We start from the raw sequence: 24,680 nt of genomic DNA, 5'->3' as shown, positions 1-24,680 counted from the left end.
GCTGAGACACTTTACATTTAATGACAAGTACAGTACAGCAGGCATTATCTCTAAAGTTGGAACAGTACAATAGAAAAAATAGATTTTGGAAATGAAAGTAAACCTGTACATACAAATACTGCATTTCACCATTTTATCAGCTGTTAATGCAACATATATTCACATTATAAACCTGGTTCAGTAAAGTTTCTGTTCAGTGTAGTTGTAGTTTCTATTTGTTAAATAATAAAATATAATACAATTTAAAATTTTAAAATGCACTGAAGCAAGAGAGAGGTGTTAAGTGCCTCATCATCAAAACTTAAAAGTTTTGCACAAAACACTATTTGTGCCCAGATTTGTTTTAAAATAATGATACGTGATGTCAAATTTCAGAAGAATAAAACCTTGTGAACTTTTTGAGTCATTTGCAATGTATTCATCTAAACGAATACAAACCTCAGAAACGTTGAGGAGAGAGAAGTCTTTGTGAGCTTTTTTGATATGGATTGATGGGGGCTTGAATAATTATTCTACTGGTGATCAAATGAGTAGGATGACTTGCACCATCTTATTTGTGACCTTTCCTACATTTTTAATAACCCATGCTATTGTGTTTAGTAGTTTCAGATAAAAGGAACACTACAAAATTCACTTTAGGGTCAGACTTATGTTTAAAATAAAAATCAATTATCTTTGCTTTGCTTTTCAGGAGCTATAAAATGAAACTCTAACACAGGCATCCAAATGACTCCTTACAAACTAGAAAATGCAGCCTTATACTATATGATTCTGGGCTGTGCAAATACTTTTCTAAGAGTTCAGAATGTTTTTGAGCAGCTGGTATGCTCCCTTTGTTTAATGACCTACAGTATATTATGAATTAAGTATTAGTATTTAAGTGACAAAATGCAATGATTTTATTGCACTTGTCACTGTCTAGAGTCTTCAGGCTCTTCTTACATGCTTGTCTCGCGCTCCACCACTTCCTCTTTATTGGATGTTCCAATGGGCGATACTTTCTGGTTGTGCATATTGTCCTCCTGTCCATTTGCATTGCCATCATTCTTCCCAATTTTCTTTACTGTGTCTTGTCGGTGTCTTCTTGAGAGTTTGGCATACAGCGTACCCCACAGGATATATGATAGTGAGTACAGTCCATAAATCAGTCCAAGGTACACAACTCTGTAGGAACAGATGGCAGAACATTGATTTGGCACTGACCGAGTCCTTATCTCCTCTATCATGATCATCCTTTAGTTGCATTGAATGAAATACATTTTAATAATTGATAATGAGCCAACAAATTCTTAACATTTAAGTATACGGCTATTATTCCATGACCATTCATATGTACATGCAATACCAAGAATAGGTTTGTGAACCCTGGTCCATATTCTCATAGATTTAAGCCTTAATTAGATCTCCTAAGAGTCTTAAACATGGACATAACCCATGTCTACAGGTTTCCATTTCAACTTAGCTCATATGAGATAAACCTGCTGATTGGAAATCAGTGCTTGATCTACACCACAAAAAGAATTTCTCGTTGTAGTCAAACAGTTCATCATTTGACTTGACTGCTAGAAAACATTCTTCTAGTAGTCTTGTGTATATTCCACATTATCTTGTAAACTTAGATGTTTTCTAATTACTGTAGAGTACCTACACCTTCCTAAGAACCAAACACTGCTATCCAACAAGCAGATCTACAACAGAATGGACTGGGAAGAATTTTCTTTCATTTTTGGAAAACCTTGAATTGGTCAAGTCATAGTCTTGGAAGAAAGATATAAAATGTGAAAAAGGGGTTAACTGATTTCTTTCTGAAGAAAGACTTCTTGTGACACAACACATTCCATGCTTAAGCACTTTTGAGTTATGGCAGGGATGGGAGTTAACTGATAAGAGATTCCAATTGCAAGATAGAGACTCCCTAATTAAGGAAAGATAAAACCGGCCATTCAAAGTGGTCAAGATTTAGGGAATGTCGAAACACAGGTGACCTCCCCCCATTACCATGGTAACAATTTGCGTCAGAGACAGTTGAAGTTTGCTATATAAACTGGAAGTTTTGTACCTATATTCGGAACAATACTTTGATCTTATTGTTTCTTGCATACGATAAAGTCAGGTGTTTAAACTTCATCTCGGGATCCAGAACTTATTTGTCTATTACAACAGTCTTGACCTAAATCCCATCGAAATTTAATGGCAGTACCTGAAATGAGCTGTTCATACAACCCTAATATCACAGACCTGAACCAGTTCTGGAAGAACCTGAAATGGACCAAATGTCCTAAAAGTTGATATAAGAGAATAGTAAATAGTTACAGTAAATGTCTACTTGAAATCATTAGTGTTCAAGGGAATGACATCAATTACAGAATCTAATGATTTCAAGTAGACATTTCCTGTAAAAATCTTGAAAAATGCCCCTTTTATCAAGAAAACAACACCTTCCCTCTATCAATTTATCTGAGGGTAGACTACAGTATATTAGTGCAGGTCACTCACTGTCTGGGGTTTTCACAACCACTAATTTCTATCCTGGTTAAATTGATTCAGCAAAACACAGTCTGCAAAAAACAGGCCAAGAATCAGGGAAACCAGATTCAAGATTCATGGGGAAGTTATGTTCTGGCCAAGGCCATCTAATCACCAGTGAGCTTCATTGTACCACAACCTGAGTGACCTGACATAGCACTAGATTGATCAAGTCCTGGAACCTCACTAGCTTCCCTTCCTGTAAGCAATTCCTGATGTACCAACACTTGAGCAGGACAACTTATGTCCTCATGCTGCTTGTGTAACAACAGATTACTGTGAAATAAGAATGTGACAGTTGTGTCAAGGACATACTTCTTGCTAGACTTAAGCCCCATTGAACATTTGTGGGATGAGTTGGGATAATGTGTGGCATCTAGGGTTCAGATACCAGTGACAACATGCAGACTTGTCCAGTATTGTGGGAAATTCTTCATCAGGGGAGCAGGGCACAGTCTTGTGCAGATTCGGTTTTATTGAGCTCAATAAGCAACGCGCGCTGGGTCTGCCCCGCAGAACAGACATACTGCAAGGGGTTCCCAACACTTATATAGGGTCAGAAAGAAGTTTGTTTCACAATCTGAGTGCTTGTCCTGTTTATGGGTGTTGGTCCTGTCTTTTGTTTTGTAGTCACTGGAGCAGCTAAAGCTAAAGTCAGCTTTATTGCATCTTAGCGTAACCTGTTGGCAAGTACAGCTTAATGCTCACTGGGAAGTGTTAATATGTGGCTCAGAAGCCATAGTTTTCCATGAACAGCCATGACTAAATCCCAGCTAGAGCAAAGCCACCCTGGTCACAGTTGCACTACAATTTGATTGCTCAAATAGTTCAAGTAGGCAGCTGAGTCAGCATGCGTAGGCTGCAAAGGAACAAGTAAAGGTTTATTCTATACTGAAAAGAGATGAAAGGAAACAACGTTTTGGCTGTGGAGCCTTCTTCGGGTGACTTTTTTTTTCTTCTCTTTTCAGCATGGAATAAACCTTTACTTGTTCTTTTGAAATTTGATTGCTGAGTATTGAGACAGGTCAGTCTATTACCATGGAAAGAGGAGATCTCCCTCAGCTTGCCAAAGATGAGGATACTAATAGGAAAAGCCGGATGAATTCTACATATATATATTCAGCTTTTAACGACGCACATTCACCACATAAAAATGAAAAGCATTTTTTTCATTATCTGGTTCTTACACAGCAAGATGCTAATTTTCTTTCTTAAGGATTATAAATGTCACCTGAATGCATCTGAATCATATAGTCGGCAGGCCCCGCGACCCCCACACCGTTTGGAGCCCCACTTCAAACAGGTCCTGTCAATAAGAGCCCCAAAATATATAGGGGCAGGAATTCCACCTGAAAGCACATTAATAAAAGACAACTTTACATAAGCAATTATTTACATTACTATAATATTACCTGGAAGAAGCTTATCACTCTGGAAATTGTCTTACCTATAACATTATTTACTCATTACTGTTAACAAAGCAAGAATGCCAATTAAAGAACTCTTATTCTGTAACCATAATATAAAAATCATGTGGTGAGAAAACCAAATTAATGATATTGAAACTAGTCTGTATTCAGAATCCTTTATGATGCAGGTAAAGAGAAGAAAAGAACACAACGTTTCAGCTTTGGAGTCTTCTTCAGGTGTCAAGTTGTTGTAATCTATACAGTAAATAGGGCATATACCGGAGTAATTCAGGTGAAGTACCTAAAGTAGTTAATGGGTGCAGCTTTTCAGCTGGGATTTAAGCCAGTTTAGAGTTTTAGAGGCCAAATTTTAGAGGTTGTACACTATTTCAAATACAGAACTTTGTCCTACCGCTGTAGGGGAATGAAACCTTGGTCTCCGTGACAGGAAGGAATAGGTGCTACTATACTAACAAAGAAGAGCTTACAGTATACCCACATATACTACAGTATATATGTATTACTGTTCTGGTATACCCATTATCAATCATTACAATTCATCACAGTTCTAGCATACTTCATTATTAATTCTCATCAGGCCCTGCACTGTTTCATCAGCCACACAGTAGCTCAACGGCTTGTCCATTTTAATAAGATGTTTTAAAAGCCTCATCCACATGACCATTATTTCAACCAGGTGAGTTAAGACAATAAAGGGGAACAAATTCAAATTATGCCTCCACATTATCTGCATTGTACTTTGGTGTAACTACTGAATTATTTAATAATGCTAATAATCTGTTCTTACCTAGAGTTCTTACAAACAAAGTCTGGATTCCCAGGGCTAGTGATTTCAGTTCTGGCTTAATGGACCTTAAGAAAGCACAGTGAAAATGTATCTATCAGATGAAGAGTGATTAAATACGATTTATAAAATACTAAATGTACAACCATGAGCTTTCCACTCATTTTTCTTCAATGAATTATTTATATTATTTTAAAGCCAGGTCATAAATGCCTGAACTCATGTAATTATATGAAGTCAGTTCTCTAAACAGCAATACAGCACAACAAACCAGAAACTCATTTTTGAAATAATACATTACCTGAGCAGTATAATGTACCCAGGAGTGGCTCCACAGGCTGATATATATGCACCAATGACTGAAAATATCATGTAGTACTTAAACATGCTCTCACAGTCATTTGGTCTGGGGCACTGTCCCAGGATAGCAGATGTGTTCTCAGACTGTAGAGGGCCAGCTTCAAGACAGCTGCAGTTATGGAAAACCTAATGAAAATAAAACCCACACCCCCAGAAAAGAAAGATATAGTAGATATATAGTACCATGCAGTGGGATATTCAAATATGGTATGCATGAACAATGTTCTAAAAATGTCTCATTATTACGAGTTAATCTAAAAGACTCCAGATCATTTTCCCTTTGCAGTCAATAATGGATCTGAAACCACATAGCCTAATGAAACCAATGAACTATAAATCTACCACAAAGAAGGAAAAAATTCAAGAGCTAAGAATTACGTTCACAGCTCAGTGCTAAGCACATAAATAAAATCAGCCACATTTAAAGTTCCTTAAAAGATTTCTTTCAAGCTATTAGCTCATGGCCCTGATATCCAAGAAGTAATATACATGTTTTCACTACTGTTGTTACATTGCAATAGGTCAAAGTGGAGCTTGGATTCTACCTTGTCCTTAAATGAAGGGAGAGGAGAATCAGAATGCTAATGTTGGTGAGAGATACTACAGTTCCTCCTGCCCGCGTGAGAAACCCATCTCCTTTCAAGGAACTGGTGGAAAACAAGAGGACCCATTCTTCCCCTGGTCATGGAGTTCAGGGAATCTTGCATGTGGCACATGCCTTTTGTCTATATTGCCTAATTTTTATGGTTAAATAGAATTGTACACCATGTACTGATAAGGCTAAGGTCAAATTGTTAATAAATCCATCCTGAGAGTCCATGCAGGGCTTTACTTTGGTTGAAATAAGAATGGAAAAAAAAACTAACCAGCTGTTTCCCTGCCCCAGTTGATGTTTTGCACCCAGCAAGACAGGGAGATGCAAATGTCACACCATGGTCAGCGCAGACAGGATCCCAGAGCTTCAGAGAGCAGGTGCATCCCAGGTTGCACTGGGACAACAGACTGTTCTCCTGGTATGACACTTGTTTCACTCTTAGATTGAACAAAATGGATATGATCATGAATCCACTGCAGTAATTCCCTTTTTAAATTCAATTTTTTTTTCTTTTTGCACCTCCATAAAATAACAATAACAATAACAAATTTTAAATGTTAAAGATTGATTATTTTGCAAGTTTATTTGATATATATTAACTAAAGTGATTGGTTAGAAATGATTAAATGAAAAATGATGACTAGAGCATTAGAACATACATTGCTATGACATGAAAGTGCTTTTTTTTAGCTAAATCATTCATGCACAGTCATGTGTTGCTTAAGGAAATGATCATTGACAGTGAAAGCCAACAGCAGAGATGTCAGTCATAACTGGATACATAAATCAAATATGAATGTGAGCACTTTGCTTTTCAGAGCTCATCACTAAAATAAACACTACAAGTAGCACTAGTAACTTTAAGACAATGCTTCATGTACTGCAGTAATTGAAAGGAAGCTACCGAATACGCCTTTCTAACAACTAGGTGTTAAAATATTAAACAAACTAAAAAAAAGCCCACCCAGGGTCTCCAAATACATTAGCCTAATAGAATAGTCTTCAGCTGAAACAAATAGCTAGCCCCCAGGACAGAGGCAGAGATCTCACCCTGTATTCAAAATGCAGGAGTTTATAGAATAAGACCATAAGGTCTTGATGACACTCCTTACAGTTTACACTGAATGTTAATGTTTATAGAATAACAGTGCTATACCCTTCATATGAGACTGTCAATCCAGCCACTTGTGTGTTCTCACAGCTCAGTCCATAATGTATTAGGAGGATGAGGAAGGATGTAAAGGATGCTCCAATTGTTATTCTTGCTGCACCAATTACACTCAGCTTGAACCTTTTCAGGATAAATCCACCAGTGATAATTCCAAGTGCAACAGCCGGCAAATTCAGGATGCCTGGAAAAAAAAGAGATTTAATGGCGTTGTCACATGAAATCTTAAAATATCCCTTTTAACAATTCAAATCCAAAAATATATATTTGTATTAATGTATTGTATGTGTTTCTTGTCTCCTGTTTTTCTATATATAAAAGCATGGCATGGATTGTGCTGCAGGCAAATGTAACAGATTGAGGATAAGACATTGTGTACAATAGTTTTTTATGAACCTGAACTGTAAAAGACTGATCTATATAAGGAGATTTTATCAGAGCAAGGAGAGGATTGTTTAATGAACAAATAACTTCATGATAAATACTGCTGCAATTATGTGGTGAGAAACATAGGGATTTTACAAGGCAATAAATCATTGCAAAAGTACAACATACCTATTAAAAAAATGGCCTTGGAGGCAGACTGACCATAGATCTGCTCCATATACTTGGGCTTAAAAGTAATCATTCCCATGAAACCGTTGACTTGGACTATGGACACACACAGCACCAAGACAAACACAGAATTGCAGAAGAGCCGTTTCAATGAGGGCAGAAAATCTAGAGAGTAAAGAAATGGAAATGTTAAAATCACTATGAGCAGCACAAACAAACATAAATCTTCTAAATCCATCATATGTTTTCAGGTGTGTTGGATATCCTTTTCATTGAAAATAAGCAGTAGAAGCTATATGGGCTTTGAAACCGGTGTTAAATGGATAAGTCAATAAGTACAGCTGGTTTAACTGATTATTGTAAGAAATTAATTCAAATCCCAAATCAACTCTACATGGAACCTTGCATTGATGGCTGAAATGTAATTAATGAAATGCTTGTGATAGTAGAGAAGCACATGGCTGAAAGGAAATCAATGTGCTGATATCTCCATATTGTTGGTAATAAAACAATGCCCCGTGTCAACAAAGACAGCTTCTAATGCTGATATAAATACTAGTGTAATTAGAGATACATCACTGTTTTGAAACAGTGACTGATATTGAATGCTACTGAAAAAGACACAGTTATCCTGCACATCACAGCATGGCTGCGGTGAAAAAAATCACATCACAACATGTAGCAGAAGATGCAACGTCATCTAACAAGAAAAACAAAATAAGAAGGATTTACAAAAAAAACCAATGTGGCAGGTGTTAGTGACACTTCCTGTTTTTCTGTTTATAAAATAATGTTGACCATTTTCTTAAAAATAGTTGATTGATAAAAGTAAAGAGGACGTTGCACCTTTTTAATTTCCATTTCTCTCTTACTTGTAGAACCTCTATAACTGCAGAAATATAAAAGGATGTTTACTAGATAAGAATGTGATGTCCAGAAATCCTGTTGTCTAATACATTTTCAAAATCAATTCCTTCAGAATGATTTAGTTTTTGGCCTTTTATTAAATGTGGCTGTGAACTTGCCAGAGCTTGTTGTGCTAGTGACGATTAAAGTTAGGATTAGGAAAGACTGCATTACTGTTCATAAAGGTGAATTGTACTGCCGAAGGTAGCAGTAACTACTTGTTGTAAACCTGAGAAGATAATCTTTCATTTTGCTTCTTTTTTTTGTTTTAACTTTTAAAAGCCAAAAGCTAAAATGAGTTTTTTCAAAGAGAATGTTGTAAGTGAGATAAGACCTAAATAAATGTGTGATTATTTCAGGTAACAAAATTGAGTCATGATGTTAATGATAAACTGCAATGATTACAGTGAAAAGGTTGTGGGGCAGAAATGAAGAGAACTGATATAAAAAGCGTGCTAGACAAAGTCATTTTTCTGGAGGGATGTTGTTACTTTGTGATTATGCTCTGCAGTGCAGATAGGTGGTAAATGTGCACTTTCATTTTTTTATACTGAAAGATTCCCTCTAATGCCAAACCTGTGATTTGAGCATGAAGTGTTTTCAGAAACAAAATTTCTGCCGTGTTCACTCAAGTTATTTTTGTGTACCCTGTTAATAAAGCTATGAGAACTCATAACTTCATATGCTCATCCTTTTTTTACCCAGTGCATATGTATTCCATACGTAGAAATATGGATATCCCTTAGTCACTTTAAGAGTCAGGGTGAGATGTATAGTTTTTAGGGAATGATTAAATTAGCTGCCTGATTTGTATAGCCTTGTGTTTAACCATTTCATAACCTTTAACGGAACTTTGAGTGATTATCTTTTTAGAGGCCTTCAGGAGGAGAAAAAGATAGCCCCATACTGTTAAACACTTACTCATTACTCTAATGCTATCAAGCAGCATTGTCATCTCACGGGAACACTCGGACACTTGCCTTTAGCCATTTCAGACATCTTGACAGCTTGTGGTTTCTCAGCGCTAGGTTCCCTTTTGATTTCCTGTATAAATGTGGCCTGTTCCGGCGACGGGCCGTTACTGCTCTCGGCCTTTCCCTGCTTCGGAAGGGATCTGGGCAGGAACCAGAATGGAATGCCAGCCAGGAGTGCCGCCACTCCAGTCACCAGGAACCCAAGCCACCAGGCCCCCACCCACCGAGAGTCCTTGGGGTGGATTGTCAAACTGTCTGTGGGTGGGGGGAGGGGGAGGAGAGCATGCCCTTGAGTTACTGCTGATTTTCATCTTGATTAATTGACAAATTTGGGAAATCACAGATGTCGGTATGCACATACTGCTTTAGTTTAGAAGATTAAATTTAATGTTCAAGTGAGCATGAATTCTACCACGTCCTTTGAATGTAAGCCGAACTTGAACTTAAAACTGCACTTGATTGTAGTTGTACTATTTGATAATCGACATGTTATTTTGCACTGTTCGCCGTATTATTTTATAATACGTATTACTTTAGCACAAACTTAAAAAGACAGACACCAGCTACTGGCAAACAAACAGGACACTGGCCAAAGTAAATGAGCAGCTTTCTCAGGACACAAGTTTTAGAAATGTAACAAAAAGAAAAATCACAGAAGTCACAGCACTGAAAAGTACTGCAATGCAAGAACTTATCACTTATCTGTCTATACTGTATTTCGTACTGTATTTATAAATATAAGGCTGCTAACAGATTAGCTAATAATGGATTTGAAGGAGTGTTTCAATAATACTTTCAGTAAATGCTTGGTATTAGTTTTTCTAAAATGTTTTATTGCTAAACTGCAGTGTATTTTTCTTTTTCATTTTATTTAAATTTCATTATGTTAATTTTTTTTTGTTTTGAGCTTTAGGCAGCAGGGAATTTGTAACTTTCAATATATTGCAATATTATTATGTATCAAAATATTCCCAAAATATTAAATTCCTTACACTAAGAAAATTCCTTGTGCTCCCCTGTAGGAACATAAGTTACAAATAAAATTTGGTCATTCAGACCATCTAGCCGATCTGATATTTAAGAGCTAACTGATCCAAAGTGTTCAGTAATTAAAAAAAAAAGCCAAGGTATCTGCATCAACAACAAGGCTAGATGGCTTGTTCCAGATTCCAGTAGCTTGTTAATTGGTGATGCAGAATGAAGGTGAAAAATACATACCTAAGTCAACAGATCCAATGTCCACATACATCTTGGCACAAAGGGATCCCAGGAGAAACCCAAACATGGGACCCATTATTCCAACTGTCTGCACACAAGCTGCAAAAAACAGCCAAATTCAAATTGTATCGTATAAAGGCTCCTCAATTACTTTACAATGACAGTCTATCTTGTGTATAAAGGGAAAACATGTTTTTGGTAATTAAATATGTGAGAGAATGAGCAGTTAACAGAAACAGAGTGAAATACAATATCTGTGTTTCAATAAATAACAAGACTTCTCATGACCAAAAAGGAGTTACATTACTAAAAGGAGAACTATAATGCTATTGTCTGTTTTGTTATGAGACCACAGTGCCACCTGTCCATGGTAGTCAAATATACTGTATCAGGTGGCTGGCCTTTTACAAATATGGTCAAGAACACTGTAGGTGCACATTAGGATTCAGGTTTTGCTTGTGATGAAGGGTATGCAAACAGGAAACAGGTGTTTGTGTGGAGAAATGTCTTCAGGAATGGCCAAGTAAATGTCTAAAATGAACATTAACCTGGGTTCCAAACCCAGGAAGGCATGATTATGGGAACCTGCTCTCATTGCAATGAACTCAAAATATCCATGTGTGCCTTACACGACATTACCCACAGTGCAATACAGGGTCCAACAAAAGGTGCATCCTGCTGGGTCTGAAACAATGTAGAAATGATGACAAAGAATGCAAATCCTCCTTGATGAGGCTCTCAGTGTAATATTCGACACTGTGTGCATGGTTTGATACAGGTCCTGCAGTGCATGGTGAAGGGTACAGTGCATGGTGAAGTTATCTTGCAGCCAATGGCACTTGGTGCTGATGCTAGAAGCTTGACTATGCCTTCAGCATGAATAAATGCATTGCCTTGGAATCTTTTGTAACCCTCATTGATGCACCCTCTGGTATTTGTAAATATTTACTATTTATAAATTTTTTTTTCACTTAGCAAGGTATGTGTGTTACTTACCAATGTAGAAAGCGGTGTTTTCTTCCCGAGAAAAGTCATCCAAATAAGATAATCCTAAAGGCATGATGGGGGTTTCTCCAATACCTCTTAGCATATTACCAAGGAAAACATAAATCCACATAGATGAACCAACCTCTTGCTCACACTCTACAGGAAAACAGAAGAAACAGGTATTGGAGCTCGGGAAACTTTTCAGTAATGACATTGCTGAATCCTTTAAAAGTTTTTAATTGGTCACATGTTTTCTACTGCAATATAATTGATATGCTATGGTTTCTGTTTGCTATGAAAATTTCCCACCCTTCTTTTATGACAATTCCTGTTAACGTCATCTAACTTATTTTATATTCTGGCATGAGAAATAAAAGTATACATTTCATATTAATGTTAAAATAATACTTTTACAAAATTATTGAGTTGTGAAACATATATTAAGTTAATACTTTTTGCACTGTATAAAAAAGAAATAGAGTGACACAGTATACAGTGGAAGTTTACACTTTCTTTTAAAATTTCTTCACTGTGAAATAATAAAAAAAAATTACTTCTACTTTCTGCTTGAAACATGTTTAAGGGTGCTTTAAAGATAATACAGCCATTACATAAATCACAGTTTCATAAAAATGAATAATTAATAATCAGTATACTCTAAGTGAACTCAGGGTTTTCTTAGCACAATTAGGGAGGTAATTAAAACAAGGTTGTTAATTAATTTGGTAACAAGTAAAGATGAACGAGTTTGGGCAGCCCTGTTCTATTCAGAGACTCTTGTGAGTTTGTGTACCACACAGGTTAGCTGACATAGATCGTGCCCTGACCAAAAGAGATTTCAGAGGAGCTCAGAAAAAGAGTCAGTCAGGGGAGGGTTACAAAAGTTTTTTGAGGTGCCATCCATCCAATTTGAGATGGACAGAAAGCATTCAAGAGAACACTTTCATCTCTCCCAAAAAGCAACTCAGAAAATCATCCAGGAAGTCATAGATAACCCCGGAATTAATAAAATTCATAAAAGAGAAGTCAAGAGATTTATATACAATCCCAGTAAACAGCTAGTTGATGCTATACTTGTTCACACTGGGATATTTACTCATTTTGTTAAATAATCCAAATATAACTTATGTGTTTGTGTTATACATTTAATTAAATTATATTCAAGATAATAATGTATATAAGATACATAATTCATAACATAAGAGGTGTTAGAAATGCAAATATTAGATAAGATGATACATATCATAAGAGGTTTAGAAATGCAACAATGCTATGCTACTGTATGTGTTTCAATACTCTATTGCTGTAATTTAGCCAGTGATGTCTGGATGACTTAGATTGATTTAAGAAATATAGTTGTCCGTATGACATACAATATATGGTGGAAATATGATCCACTTTGATTGAGCAATATAAAGTTTGTACCTGCTTTTGGACCGTCAGGAGAGCTGGTATCCTTTATATTATTACTTTGGTTGGCAAGGCAAGGAGATGTGTTCACAGTTAAATTGGAAGAATGTTCAATGGATGTTTCGTACTGATAACTGTTGAAAAAATAATAATAATAGCTGTTGAAGATTTTGCTGCTGTTGTGGAATAGACAAATCAATCTTCAAGTGGAACAATGGGACTACCCAGGAGACAAAGCAACATACATTTTATATTATATATTTTATACGAGTAATGTCTTCAGTTTTAGTTAAACTGAATTTGACGTAAGAGAAGGTTAATGTGGTTAAGTCTCTCAGTAGACAGCTATCATAAGAACATTAATTATCTTGGAAGGATCTGTAATTGTTTCAAGCATGATAATAGTTTCTAGATATGGAAGATATGATTGAATATAATTATGGAATAACCTTCCATAACATATAATCAATGTTACGGAAGGTATTATTAAACAGGTCTTGCCAGATCCAGGTACTCCCTCCTTTTACCATTGTAAATGGCATGAGCTGTCTGCTTAAAAGTCATGCTGGATAAATTATTTTAAATTAATTTAATAAACTTCACACATTGTGAAATATAGTCCTTGTTCTAGTTTTTCTCAATAGAGGTTTATTCAATTTTTAAGAGGGACAACAACATTCAAGAATTAGATGCTTAGTGAATTTTTGGATTACTTTGTAGAATAGGTTTGGCTCACCTCCTTAATGGCCAGCCTTCTGGCCATTTGATGAGGAGGCTCAAACTCCAAAAGTAAGAAAAATAAATCTCAAAACCATCAGTTCAGAAACAAAAATGGTAGGAAGGAAGGTGATGATTGAATGATTATGTCAAAAGCTGTAGAAAAGTTTGCTTCAACACTTTGGGGTTGGAATAGATGTATGCGTGGTACTGTATGCTGCTGTAGATCAGTGACCACGTGTCTTAATTAGATGGTCAGGAATACCACGGGGAGCTGCTGGGGAGGCAGCGCTGATGACTACTGAAAATTGTTCGCCTGAGTTTCCAGATTGTGTCCAAAGTTTCACATAGGTGAAAGAAAAAACAGCTACAAGATACTATAAAGCTTTTCTTGTTATCAAAAACGGCTGGTGAAGGAGGCATCTTGGGCACCTTGGGAAATGCAGAGCTGGAGATAACCGAGAAGAGGTCCATAAGGACTAAGGTATGATTGTACTTTAAAATAGAAAATATTGGTGCCCAAATGAAAGAACTGTAATCCACTCAGCTAAACCTTGTAGATGACCAGACATTGAGAGTTTTTGCAGTAACATATAATGGAGGAAATGCTTAAGATGGGATATCAGTTCAATGGGAATGATGGAAAACATTTCTGTGTGGAGCTGAGTGGGCAAGGTGTGATTCCTGATAAAATGTATCTTGGGCCATCTGAGGGTAATGTCAAAAAGGACATATTCACAGGAAGATGAGATCCGAATAAGGAGGATTTGGGAAGGGATTTGGATTGGAATCTAGAATCTTGAACGCCTGAAACTGAAAATGAGAAAACTCATCAGCCATAGTATTCAAATAGCTTGGGAGGTGAGCTGTGGTGATTAAGAATTAATGACTAATGGAAAGCCATTTTGAGACGATGGAGGAATTTCATGATGAATTAATAAGAAGATCTTCCTTTTATGATACTCTGAATGATGGTATGGTTATCTAAATGAATGTGAAAGGACTTTTATTGGACAGACCCAGGGCTGAGGAGGTGGTATCAGGAGTGGAGGGGCTGAGAGGGAGAAAACCAGGGCCAAAGGCACTGAAGGAGCCACTTCGGTTACTAGGCACAGAAACAGAACAGGGAGCAAAAGAAAAAATTGAGATTACATTTCAGAGGACTGATTAGTTGAGACAGGAAGATGGGAAAGGGAAAAAACAAGAAAAGCAGAAGAAACGTGAACAAATGAGCAAGAACAGATGTAGATGGAGAAGGGGGAATGTGAGAAGGACCATAAATAGGGAAACAATGTGAAGCAGAAGGTCCTGGGGGTGATAGTAGTGGCAGTCCAGGGGTTCTTTAAGTAGACAGGTGACTTGCTGTGTGCTCGGTGATGTCATGAATGCTGTTCATTAATGATGGGGTTTGAATGAGAAACTGTGGGTGAAGTTTCCTTGAGTAGCTGAACAGGGGCAGATCTGGAGGTGAGAGAGAGGATTTATATCCAGGGATGAAGCAGGCTGAGAATCTGCAAATGGCAAGACAGCAGGGGGAGAATAAATAGGAGGCAGTTTGTGAAATCCCGCAGATTCTTCCTCAAGCTGAAAAAGCAGATCATCATAACAGCAGATCCAGGGATAAATGGGACAAAGATAATGTAGATGAAAGCAGAGTTTCTCTCCTTCTGTATTGCAAATATAAGTCGGAGCTTTCCTTCTGTCTTCATAGTTGTATTGTTGGGTTTTAAGTTGAAATGAGACTTTTTAGTTTTTTTCAAAGGGGCACGGTCCAAGTGTTGTTATACTCGAGGCGAATGTAAAGGGAGGTATTTGTGTTTGGTATATATAGGTCATTTCTGTAATGATTGATTGAGGAACAGCTGTGAGTGATTAACCTGTCATTGATATCCCTCCTAAACTTCAAAAAATAACTTCCATTAAAAAATGAAAAACATTGGTTCCTAATATTAAAAATAAATTTGACTATGAACTGAAATAACCATGTTATTGTTTAATATACATACAGATGTCTGAAGGGATAGATGCTTCACTGTGATTGTATATCCTGGGTGAGGTGCTACTTACTGTCCCATGAAGAAATGAGGAAGTGCAGTACAGAAGGAGCCCAGAGCCATCAGCAGACAGCCTGCACCAATCAGCCTGGGACGATGGAGCTTGGCACCAAAGTAACTCACAAAGGCTATGACCAGTAGATTACCTGCAACAGCAAACACAAAGGAACAGTGCTGTCTCTTTGATTATTCCATTTTCGCAATTCACTTTTTTATTAAATCCGTTGCATCAAACAAAATGTGTTTTTTTTTTTTCAGGAGCAAAAGATATCAGAACTCATTACCCATTTCAAAGCTCCCATCTATCACTCCTATCAAAGAGCTGGGGATGTCAAAGCGTCTCTCTATCTGCGTGATTGAGCTCTTCATATAGCTTCCTTGAAAAGCTTTGGCAAAGTAGACAAAAGACAGGGATACTAGGAACATCTGTGGAAAAAACAGAAGAAGGTCATTGGAACTTTCATCCAAAGTGTGGCATTACACAGGGGTGTGTTCAGTGTAGAGTCAGAGCACTGGATTAAGGATGACACGTTGAATTAGCAACCACAGCTGACCTAGCTAATTAGCTGTGGGGGCCATTTAAGACACATGGAGCACCTCCCCGGAGGGAAGAGCACACCCTTACAAGGGGAGAACCTTCCCGCGTCAGTCCCAGTGGGGATTGTGATGAGAACGTTTGAGACCAAGTTTTTCCTTTGTTTTATTTTCTTTTTCTTCTCTCCTGTCCCGCCATGTACAGTATCTCTCACTGGGAAAGATTGAGCTCTTTTGTTTTGGTTTCATGTTCGTTTTCTTCCAGTCTGGATCCCACTAAATAGGGATAATCCAGACTAGATACTGCTGTCCCAAGCAGTTCTTTTTCCCCAGGCTGGACCTTGCTAACTAGGGACAGTCCAGCCTGGATACCGCTGTGCAAAACAGCGCATTTTTCTTTTTCCTTTTTGTTTTTCACATTACACCTTTTTCGATTACACCAGTGCCTCCACCCCCTCAGATGGAGCGTCGACTTTTACTGGTGTTCGCCTCAGCTCCTCCCACTCCCACACTGTTACAGAAGGTTATCACACAGGACTAGACCGTGTGTGAGAGAGTGTGCTTGTGGATGTCTGCTACTTTTAATTTCTTTGTTTTCGGCAGGGAGAAGTACGTAATAGCTGTATGATAACACAGAAGAAGATGGCATAGGTATCAGGCATGATGAGATAAGACAGAGCCCGTCAGATGAAAAGATATTGGAAATGTTTTAAAATATTTTATATCAGTTTTACTTTCAATGTAGTCTAAATGTCTAGATAAATTCTAATTACTCAAATTAATATACAGTAATAAATGCAAATGAAAGGAGGATATTAGGTCAGTCTTGCTCATTTAAGAGTTTTCTCAGTGGAGAAAACCTGGATGCTGCTGGAAGGAGCCTGGAGTTTAGGCTTCAGTCTCAACCTGGCTTAGACCTCTCTTCCAGATGCCTTAAACTATCGGGTTAAAGGCAACTTTCCTAATCTCTGTCCTCAATTTAATTTTCCATTTCAAAAATACTACCCAGGTTTGATGAATTATGGAAGAAAAAACAAGCCCACCCATCCCATTAAGAGACATTGTATTTCTCCCCCTCCCCCCTTTTAAAAACATACATGTTAAATTTGTACTTTTTCTAAAAGTCATTTTATTTGCATTTTACGAAGATGCTGACTATTTGCCGTCGCATCATCCAGGTGGGGCTGCACACTGGTGGTGGTGGAGGGGAGTCCCCATTACCTGTAAAGCGCTTTGAGTGGAGCATCCAGAAAAGCGCTATATAAGTGTAAGCAATTATTATTATTATTTTAATTTTTAAAATTGTTTTCACATTCACAGAATTTCAATAAAATGTTTTGTCAAGTATTTTTACTATTTTGATTGAGCTTTTACAAGTATTTTGGTTTTGAAAATGATACATTTAATAAATGATAAATGAAAATTATAAATTAAATAAATTAAATAAATCATAAATGAAAATGCTAAATGATATTTTATTTTTTTTAAATAATAAAAATTGGATCACTTTGTTTTTATTTTGACCTATCATTTCCTTTTCAAATGTATAATCTTTTGTAAAATAACGCACTGCCATAGAACTTATTTTTGACAGAGGGGAGGCATGGTGAAAATTTGACAGGTCAAGGGAGGCATGGACCCAAAATATTTGGGAACCCCTGGTATAGAGTATAGCTCTTGATATCTGCCTGGATTCCTTTGCAATTGTCAATAATAAACTGCACTTTTCAAGTGTCTGCCAAATCCATTTCTCTAAGTCTTTGTGAGACCCCTGCTACCGTTCTGTTGTTTCCATTCCAGTTATCTGTGTATCTGCAAATGTAACTAGTTAATGAAGTACAGTATATCACCATTCAATTTGATGATATACAGTACATCAGGAAATGCCACAGGCCAAAAATGATACCAAAATAGGAGGTTTACTAAACACTGTTAGTAGCTGAAATTCAAAAAGGTTTAGTTACAGCTCAAGACTTGGCAAGTACCTGGCAGAAGATGCTTAGTGTAGACAAGTGCAGGGTAAAAAGATTAAAAAATAAATGCAAAATAGGAAATACAGACCTAGTAAAGGATACATGCAAAAGACTTAAGTATTTGTTTGCATACAGTCTACATACTATCATTTAGTAGACAATGCTTTGGAAACAATTAAAAGGCAGACAAAATATTATAGTGATAATGCATGATATAGTGCAATAAAATATTATATAGTCAAAAGAGCAGACTCAAATTAAGGGGTGCTATGTTAAAATATTGGAGATGTTTAGAAATGCAACAATGTTTAAAATGTTGTGTATAATTATAGTCAGCATGTGATAAAAAAAAGATACTGGGGCTCTGAAATCAGTCCAGAAAGAGCAAACTGTCCATACTGACAGACATAAAGAACTGAATCTTTTTAGTATTGAACACGAGGGGACTTCATACAAATCTTCACAATCCTCCTAGCCTGACAACACCACGTGGTGGACAGAATAAACCATAAAACACAAACCAGAGGGCATAAGAGGAACCAATGTGGAAGTGCATTTAATTGAGAATAATAGGCACATCTTTACACAAAGGGTTGTAGGAGAAAGGAACAAGCTACCCAGCCATGTCATTGAAGTCTATACCTTGGCTTTCTTCAAAAAATGCCTGGATGAGATCCTTCGTTCAACTAGCTACTAACTACCAAATGGGCTAGGTGCGCTACATGTCCTCTTGTGTGTAACAATTCTTATGTCTATTAAAATGTCATTATTTTTAATTTGTCCTTCTGATTTACATTTTCAGATAATTAAACTTGCTTGACCAGTTTACAAATGTTTGGCCTATAATTTCGACTTTCGTTATTAAGGTCAGATCTACATTTCATGGATTAGTATGCTTTTCTCCTCTTCCAGCTCATTAATGTTGTTTTCAAAGCACAAATTCCAATGATGGGCTCTTTGAGAAAGGACAAAACACCAATGTCAAAACATTCATGTCAGGTGTGCATAGCATAATCCTAATTACAAAGACACGCAAATGTGTTGAATAACATTTCAACAGATTAAGATTCTGCAATTCTGCAAATTCAGTAATGAAGATTTTGTGGATCTGCATTAAAACCAGTTTAATATAATAATTATTGCTTACACTTATATAGCGCTTTTCTGGACACTCCACTTAAAGCGCTTTATAGGCAATGGGGACTCTCCTCCACCACCACCACCAATGTGCAGAATCCACCTGGATGATGCGACAGCAGCCAGAACGCTCACCACACATCAGCTATTAGAAGAACAGAGTTATGAAGCCAATTCATAGATGGGGATTATAAGGAGGCCATGATTGGTAAGGGCCAATGGGAAATTTGGCCAGGACACCGGGGTTACACCCCTAATCTTTTCGAGAAACACCCTGGGATTTTTAATGACCACAGAGAGTCAGGACTTCTGTTTTACGTCTCATCCGAAGGACGGCACCTGTTTACAGTAGTGTCCCCGTCACTATAATGGGGCACAGACCACAGGGTTAGCACCCCCTGCTGTCCCCACTAACACCTCTTCCAGCAGCAACCTTAGTTTTTCCCAGGAGGTCTCCCATCCAGGCATTGACCAGGCTCACACCTGCTGAGCTTCAGTGGGTTACCAGTTGTGAGTTGCAGGGTTAAATGGTGATATGGCCATCTATCATCAATTTAATATCTAAGTCTTGAACAAATGGGATGTGAAAAAAATATGAATATAAACTCAGCACAGAGTGGCCAAAAGGTCGCACGCGCCAGATCTATAACTCTGCAAGAACTCCCTGCTCAGTGAACTGTGATTGAACATTGGTGTTTACTTAAACCTAAATAATCAGCTGTAGGGCAGAGGCTATCCCTCCTGTCTATTTGCTGTCCTGTAACCTTCACTGATAGCAGCAAATAACTAAAGAAATACTGGACAGGAATGCAGCATACTGATAAGCAAAGTTAATCATTAAAAATGAAATAGTAGAGGGATATAGATCCCACTTTAAACAAATGATCAATGATTATGGTTATATTTCCCAAGAAGATTTTTGCTCATGGAATGAACTCCAAAACACCATGTGGAAACTGGGAACATGTCCGAAAAAACATTATGATTGTGAAAGTTATTAGGATTTCTGTTTTTATTTAGTTTTTTTTGTGTGTACATTACATCCCAAATAAAAGCTCACAAAGAGGATGTTTACCGAGCACTTAGGCATAGTGATATTTGGCTTAACCCATTTGGCTGAGGCCAGAACGTTGGGCATACAATAAGGGAGCTGTGGCCTCCATATATAGAAAGGAATTACCCAAGAGGTAGGTGTAAAGCTTTGGATGGGGTAGAAAAGGAATGCATGACTTTAAATTTGAGAAATGACATTGGTAATGATTGTGACTTAGGACAGCTGGGCCAAAAGTGTCTTGGTTATCCTCAACCCTCCTTATGTTAAGGTGAGAATTTCCATTAAATTAGCTCAGAATTAAAAGGTTTTCAGATCTTTTTGAGAAAGAATCCCATTGACTATGTACTGAATTATTATTTTTTTGGCATAATGAGAAAATGAGACAGATTTTTGAGAGATATCATAAATAAGAAATGAGAAGTACACCACCTGTCACCTTTACTACGGTACTATACTTTTGTAATAAGGTTTATTCTATAACATAAGGCCAATAGTCAAGGATCAAAGGTAAAATCATTCCACTCTGCAAAGCTCTTCACCTGTAGGGGCTACTTGCATTACCATATAAGAACACATCCTAGTGCCTTAATTAAATGTGCTGTTGGGTTAAACATCCAGTCTACAAACTTGTGTGCCCTGCTCCAACACATACAGTACAGTAACTGTTGATTCACAAAAGCAAAGGGCTACTCTTCACCTCCCCTATGACACAATATATCAACAGTCTATTGCTCGTATTGCTCACATCCAAAGACCAAGAAATCCATCCTGAACAAACATACTTGGCACCACACATTAACACAAGAGTACTCAGCTACTACAGTTACTTCTGTTATTTTTGTCAAAGTATGTGACTGCTTTAAATGAAACAAACAAGAACTTAAAGAAATGCTTCTCTTGTGGCAAATGCACCAACCAAAACCTTCACCAACCTTGAGTTTGGAGCAGCAGGGCTCTCTTTCCATTTGTGACTCAGGCAGCTTTTTGGCATTAACCCCCATGATGACTGATGTGATCTAGATCTATGAGAAAAAAAATCGTTTGGTTCCCAAACTTGAATCTGGGATGTATAGATGTGAGGATACAGAGGAGACAACGCTTTAGGAAAAAGACTAGTTACATGGTGTTTGGAAACAAAGTAAGTCACAACAAATAAAAATGATAAGACAAATGTGTGAGTCAAAATTAAATTTTTGAGTCAAAATTTCTAATCAGGGAAACAGAATGCAAAAAAGCAATAACTACAGAAAACACATGTAGTGAAGGATAAATGTTTTCCAAGAACCATTTAATGTTTGTTGTGTTTTATTCCGATTTACTAGTTTCTTAACAGTTTTAAATCTTAAATTTTACGTTACATTAAATGATTTCTTGGAGGTTCATATTCTGTGAATTTTAGTTGCAGGAAAGAGCTGGAATGATTGTTAACATTTATCCATAGTTCAATAATATCTATAATATACATATGTGCCCCACACAGAGGTTTATTTCTAAGGTTCTTTTAATCTTGGATTTAGAAATGTAAAAAAGAAAAAGAAAAATTCAAAAGGACAACCTTTTTACCTGTGATCCAGCAAGGAAAGTTCACAGCAATGAACTCTTCAGCTTTTATAAGAAATGTTAGTATTTGTTCAAAGCCTTATCTTTAAGACATGATGATAACACACTAATGAGTAACCTAGTACCCGATTCTTTCTGATAATGTTTTCACAGTATAACATTTGACCACTAAATGAAACAATTGGAGGCAGAAGAGAGGGATTAATTAAAAATGTCATTATTATTGTCCCTTTGGGAGAAATTCTGCACATGAAACTGTACAGAATAAATTTTCTATTGAGTATTTCCTGTAAGATTACAGTATATATGTAAGTGACTAGATTTACCAAAAATCACAAGGTTGGGGTTTTTAAGTTTCAAAATAAAGAATGTCAAAGATGATGATGTTTGCAGTTTTTGTCTTTTTTACTGTTCTTCTCTCAGGCACCTTGTATAAATGTAAACAGTAAATAACAAAAGTTTGTAGAACATAAAAGAAACATGGAGGTATTAGTCAAGATCAAAGATGTAATTCCAAATTAAGGAAGTGATCAGCTGCAACATAGTTTTTGATGCCTAATATTGGTTCTAAGTATCTTAGTTCAAAGACATATCTATCAAACATCCACAGTACGCTATCAATATATCTAAAACAGAGTACTATTTTACAAACACAAAAGAAAAACTATACTACAGAAGTTTTTCTCCAAATCCTCTTAAGCAAAAAAAAACATTTAAAAAAAGTGATATTAGTGAAACTGAATCTTACCTTCATACCAGTAACTTGCAAAGCCCAATTTGTAACTTTATATTTTTTCATATTTAACCTCCCTTTACATGTTTTGCATACAGTATGTGTGCTTGAGCTTTGAATTCTACTCAGTGAAATGCCATGCCTTGTGAGATGGTTTTTTGAAATATAACATTAAGAAGGATGATTGCAATTATTTAATTTTCAGTTACTGTAATTAAGATCTAAATGTAAATGTAGAAGATGACCATGTTGGCTCCAAAACAGGACTTGTTTTGACCCAGAGCTGGAATAAGGAACCATGCAGCAGGGACCAGGTATGTATTGCTAAGCCAGCATTCCTAGTTTTAAGGGTATGTTCTACACTGGCAGGCTGAAAACATGAAACATTTTTAGACTTGAACAGCGAAGACACCAGTACGTAGGGACCAGATTCAAGTATTCAAATTCCTCAAAGGATTTTACAAAGCCAACCCAGTGGATATCTTCAGAATCAACGGTGACATACAAACTGCAGAACACAAATGCAAAGCAAGTGGAAGTGAACTGATAAACTGACAACAGGAGGCACTTCTTTATACATAGGGTTTGCACAAAAGGCTGTGTGGGCATAAAACAAGCTTCCCAGTCATGTTGTGAAAATGTATACCCTGGCATTTTTCTGGAAATGGAGAGATGATTGCCTCTGATTACTTAGCTACTAATTACCAAACTAATTACCAGGCTAGATAGGCCAAATCGCCTCCTTTCAGTCATAACTGTTCTTATGTTTTAATAACAATGAATATGTTTTGCCACATTTGGATATGGGGAAGATTCCAAGAGTGACAATTGCTTTTTAAATGGAAGTATGTGGCAGTAAAATAAACACAAAAGTCAAACATAAAAATGCAAAACACTACCAGCAGCCAAGCAAGATAGATGAACCACATAGACTGCTCTCATTTGTAACCTGTCTTGTGTTCTTATTTTCACTCACTGAACAGCCTGTGTCTGTTATACGTCTTTACAATAGGGATGGAATGACTGCACAGACACTTTCTGCTATGTTATACAGTAGATGGGGTTTAGAAAATTAAAGCATTATAGTTATTATGAATTATTTGCAATATGTTAGGAGTGGTGTAGTGGTGAGCATTGTTGCATCACTGTGCTGGGGCCCTGGGTTCAATTCCTAGGGTGCTATTTGTGTGGAGTTTTAGAGAGAGAGGGTGTCTTTATTATCCCTGGGGGGGCAAGTTGTTTTACAGCAGCAGTGTTGGTGTACAGATGGACAGAAGAAAAAAAAACGACAGGAGCAACAATATACGTATTTACTTAGAAGAAGGTCAAGTGTTAATAATAATAATAACAATAATAACAATAACAATAATAATAATAATAACAATGTAATACAATATGGCAATAATAATAATAATTATTATTATCATTATTATATAATAATAATTTGTTATTATTAATTATGTGGCTACAGGTATGAATGAGAACTTGAATCTGTTGGTTTTGGAGTTGGGGAGTCGGTATCTGTGTTTTGATGGGAATAACTGGAAGTTTTTAACCAAGGGGTGTGAAGAATCATCGCAGACGGAGTTTGCTTTACGGAAAACACGTGAATGATAGATGGAAGAGAAGGCTGGAAGATCAGCACCAATGACCTTCTGACATATTTTCACAAGGCTGCCCAGTTTGTTCTTGCTTCTCAGATTTAGGTTGCCAAACCAGCAGATCAGGGCAAAAGTTAGAACAGATTCAAGGAAGGACCAGTAGAACAAAATCAACAATGAATCATCAACCTTAAAATATTTAAGCTTCCTTAAGAAAAAAAGACGCTGTTGACCTTTTCTGAGGATCAGGTCAATATTGTCTTCAAAATTAATCTTGGAGTCCAGAACAGTCCTCAAGTACTTGTATTGTTCTGCTATCTCCACTGAATCTCCCCCCGATGTAGGTTAGGGTGGGAGTGTGTTTTTTTTTCCTGAAGTCAATTACCATGTCTTTAGTCTCAGAC

At 36.8% G+C, this 24,680-nt stretch overlaps 1 protein-coding gene across 3 annotated transcripts; it reads right to left on the bottom strand.

The window, feature by feature from the left end:
* LOC148829864 (solute carrier organic anion transporter family member 1C1-like) lies at positions 1-21,961 on the bottom strand. Of its 3 annotated transcripts, none has more exons than XM_088924375.1 (15): positions 21,946-21,961; positions 21,315-21,404; positions 15,969-16,110; positions 15,698-15,830; positions 12,929-13,047; positions 11,513-11,659; positions 10,517-10,615; positions 9,305-9,553; positions 7,419-7,583; positions 6,852-7,047; positions 5,967-6,132; positions 5,042-5,226; positions 4,744-4,808; positions 3,758-3,875; positions 1-1,164 (listed from the first exon to the last, which is right to left on the bottom strand). In XM_088924375.1, the coding sequence occupies exons 2-15, from the start codon at positions 21,381-21,383 to the stop codon at positions 939-941; spliced, it is 2,079 nt and encodes a 692-aa protein (XP_088780501.1). In that variant the 5' UTR covers positions 21,384-21,404; positions 21,946-21,961; the 3' UTR covers positions 1-938. The 3 variants fall into 3 exon arrangements, with proteins under 3 accessions (XP_088780501.1, XP_088780500.1, XP_088780502.1); XM_088924374.1 differs by having other exon boundaries at positions 21,938-21,960; XM_088924376.1 differs by lacking the exons at positions 1-1,164; positions 4,744-4,808 and having other exon boundaries at positions 3,764-3,875; positions 21,938-21,961.
* Between the last annotated feature and the right edge of the window lie 2,719 nt (positions 21,962-24,680).

This window comes from Atractosteus spatula, chromosome 8, assembly GCF_055471065.1.
Source record: "Atractosteus spatula isolate fAtrSpa1 chromosome 8, fAtrSpa1.hap1, whole genome shotgun sequence".
Lineage (NCBI taxonomy): Eukaryota > Metazoa > Chordata > Actinopteri > Semionotiformes > Lepisosteidae > Atractosteus > Atractosteus spatula.
This window is presented reverse-complemented; position numbering and strand designations above follow the sequence as displayed.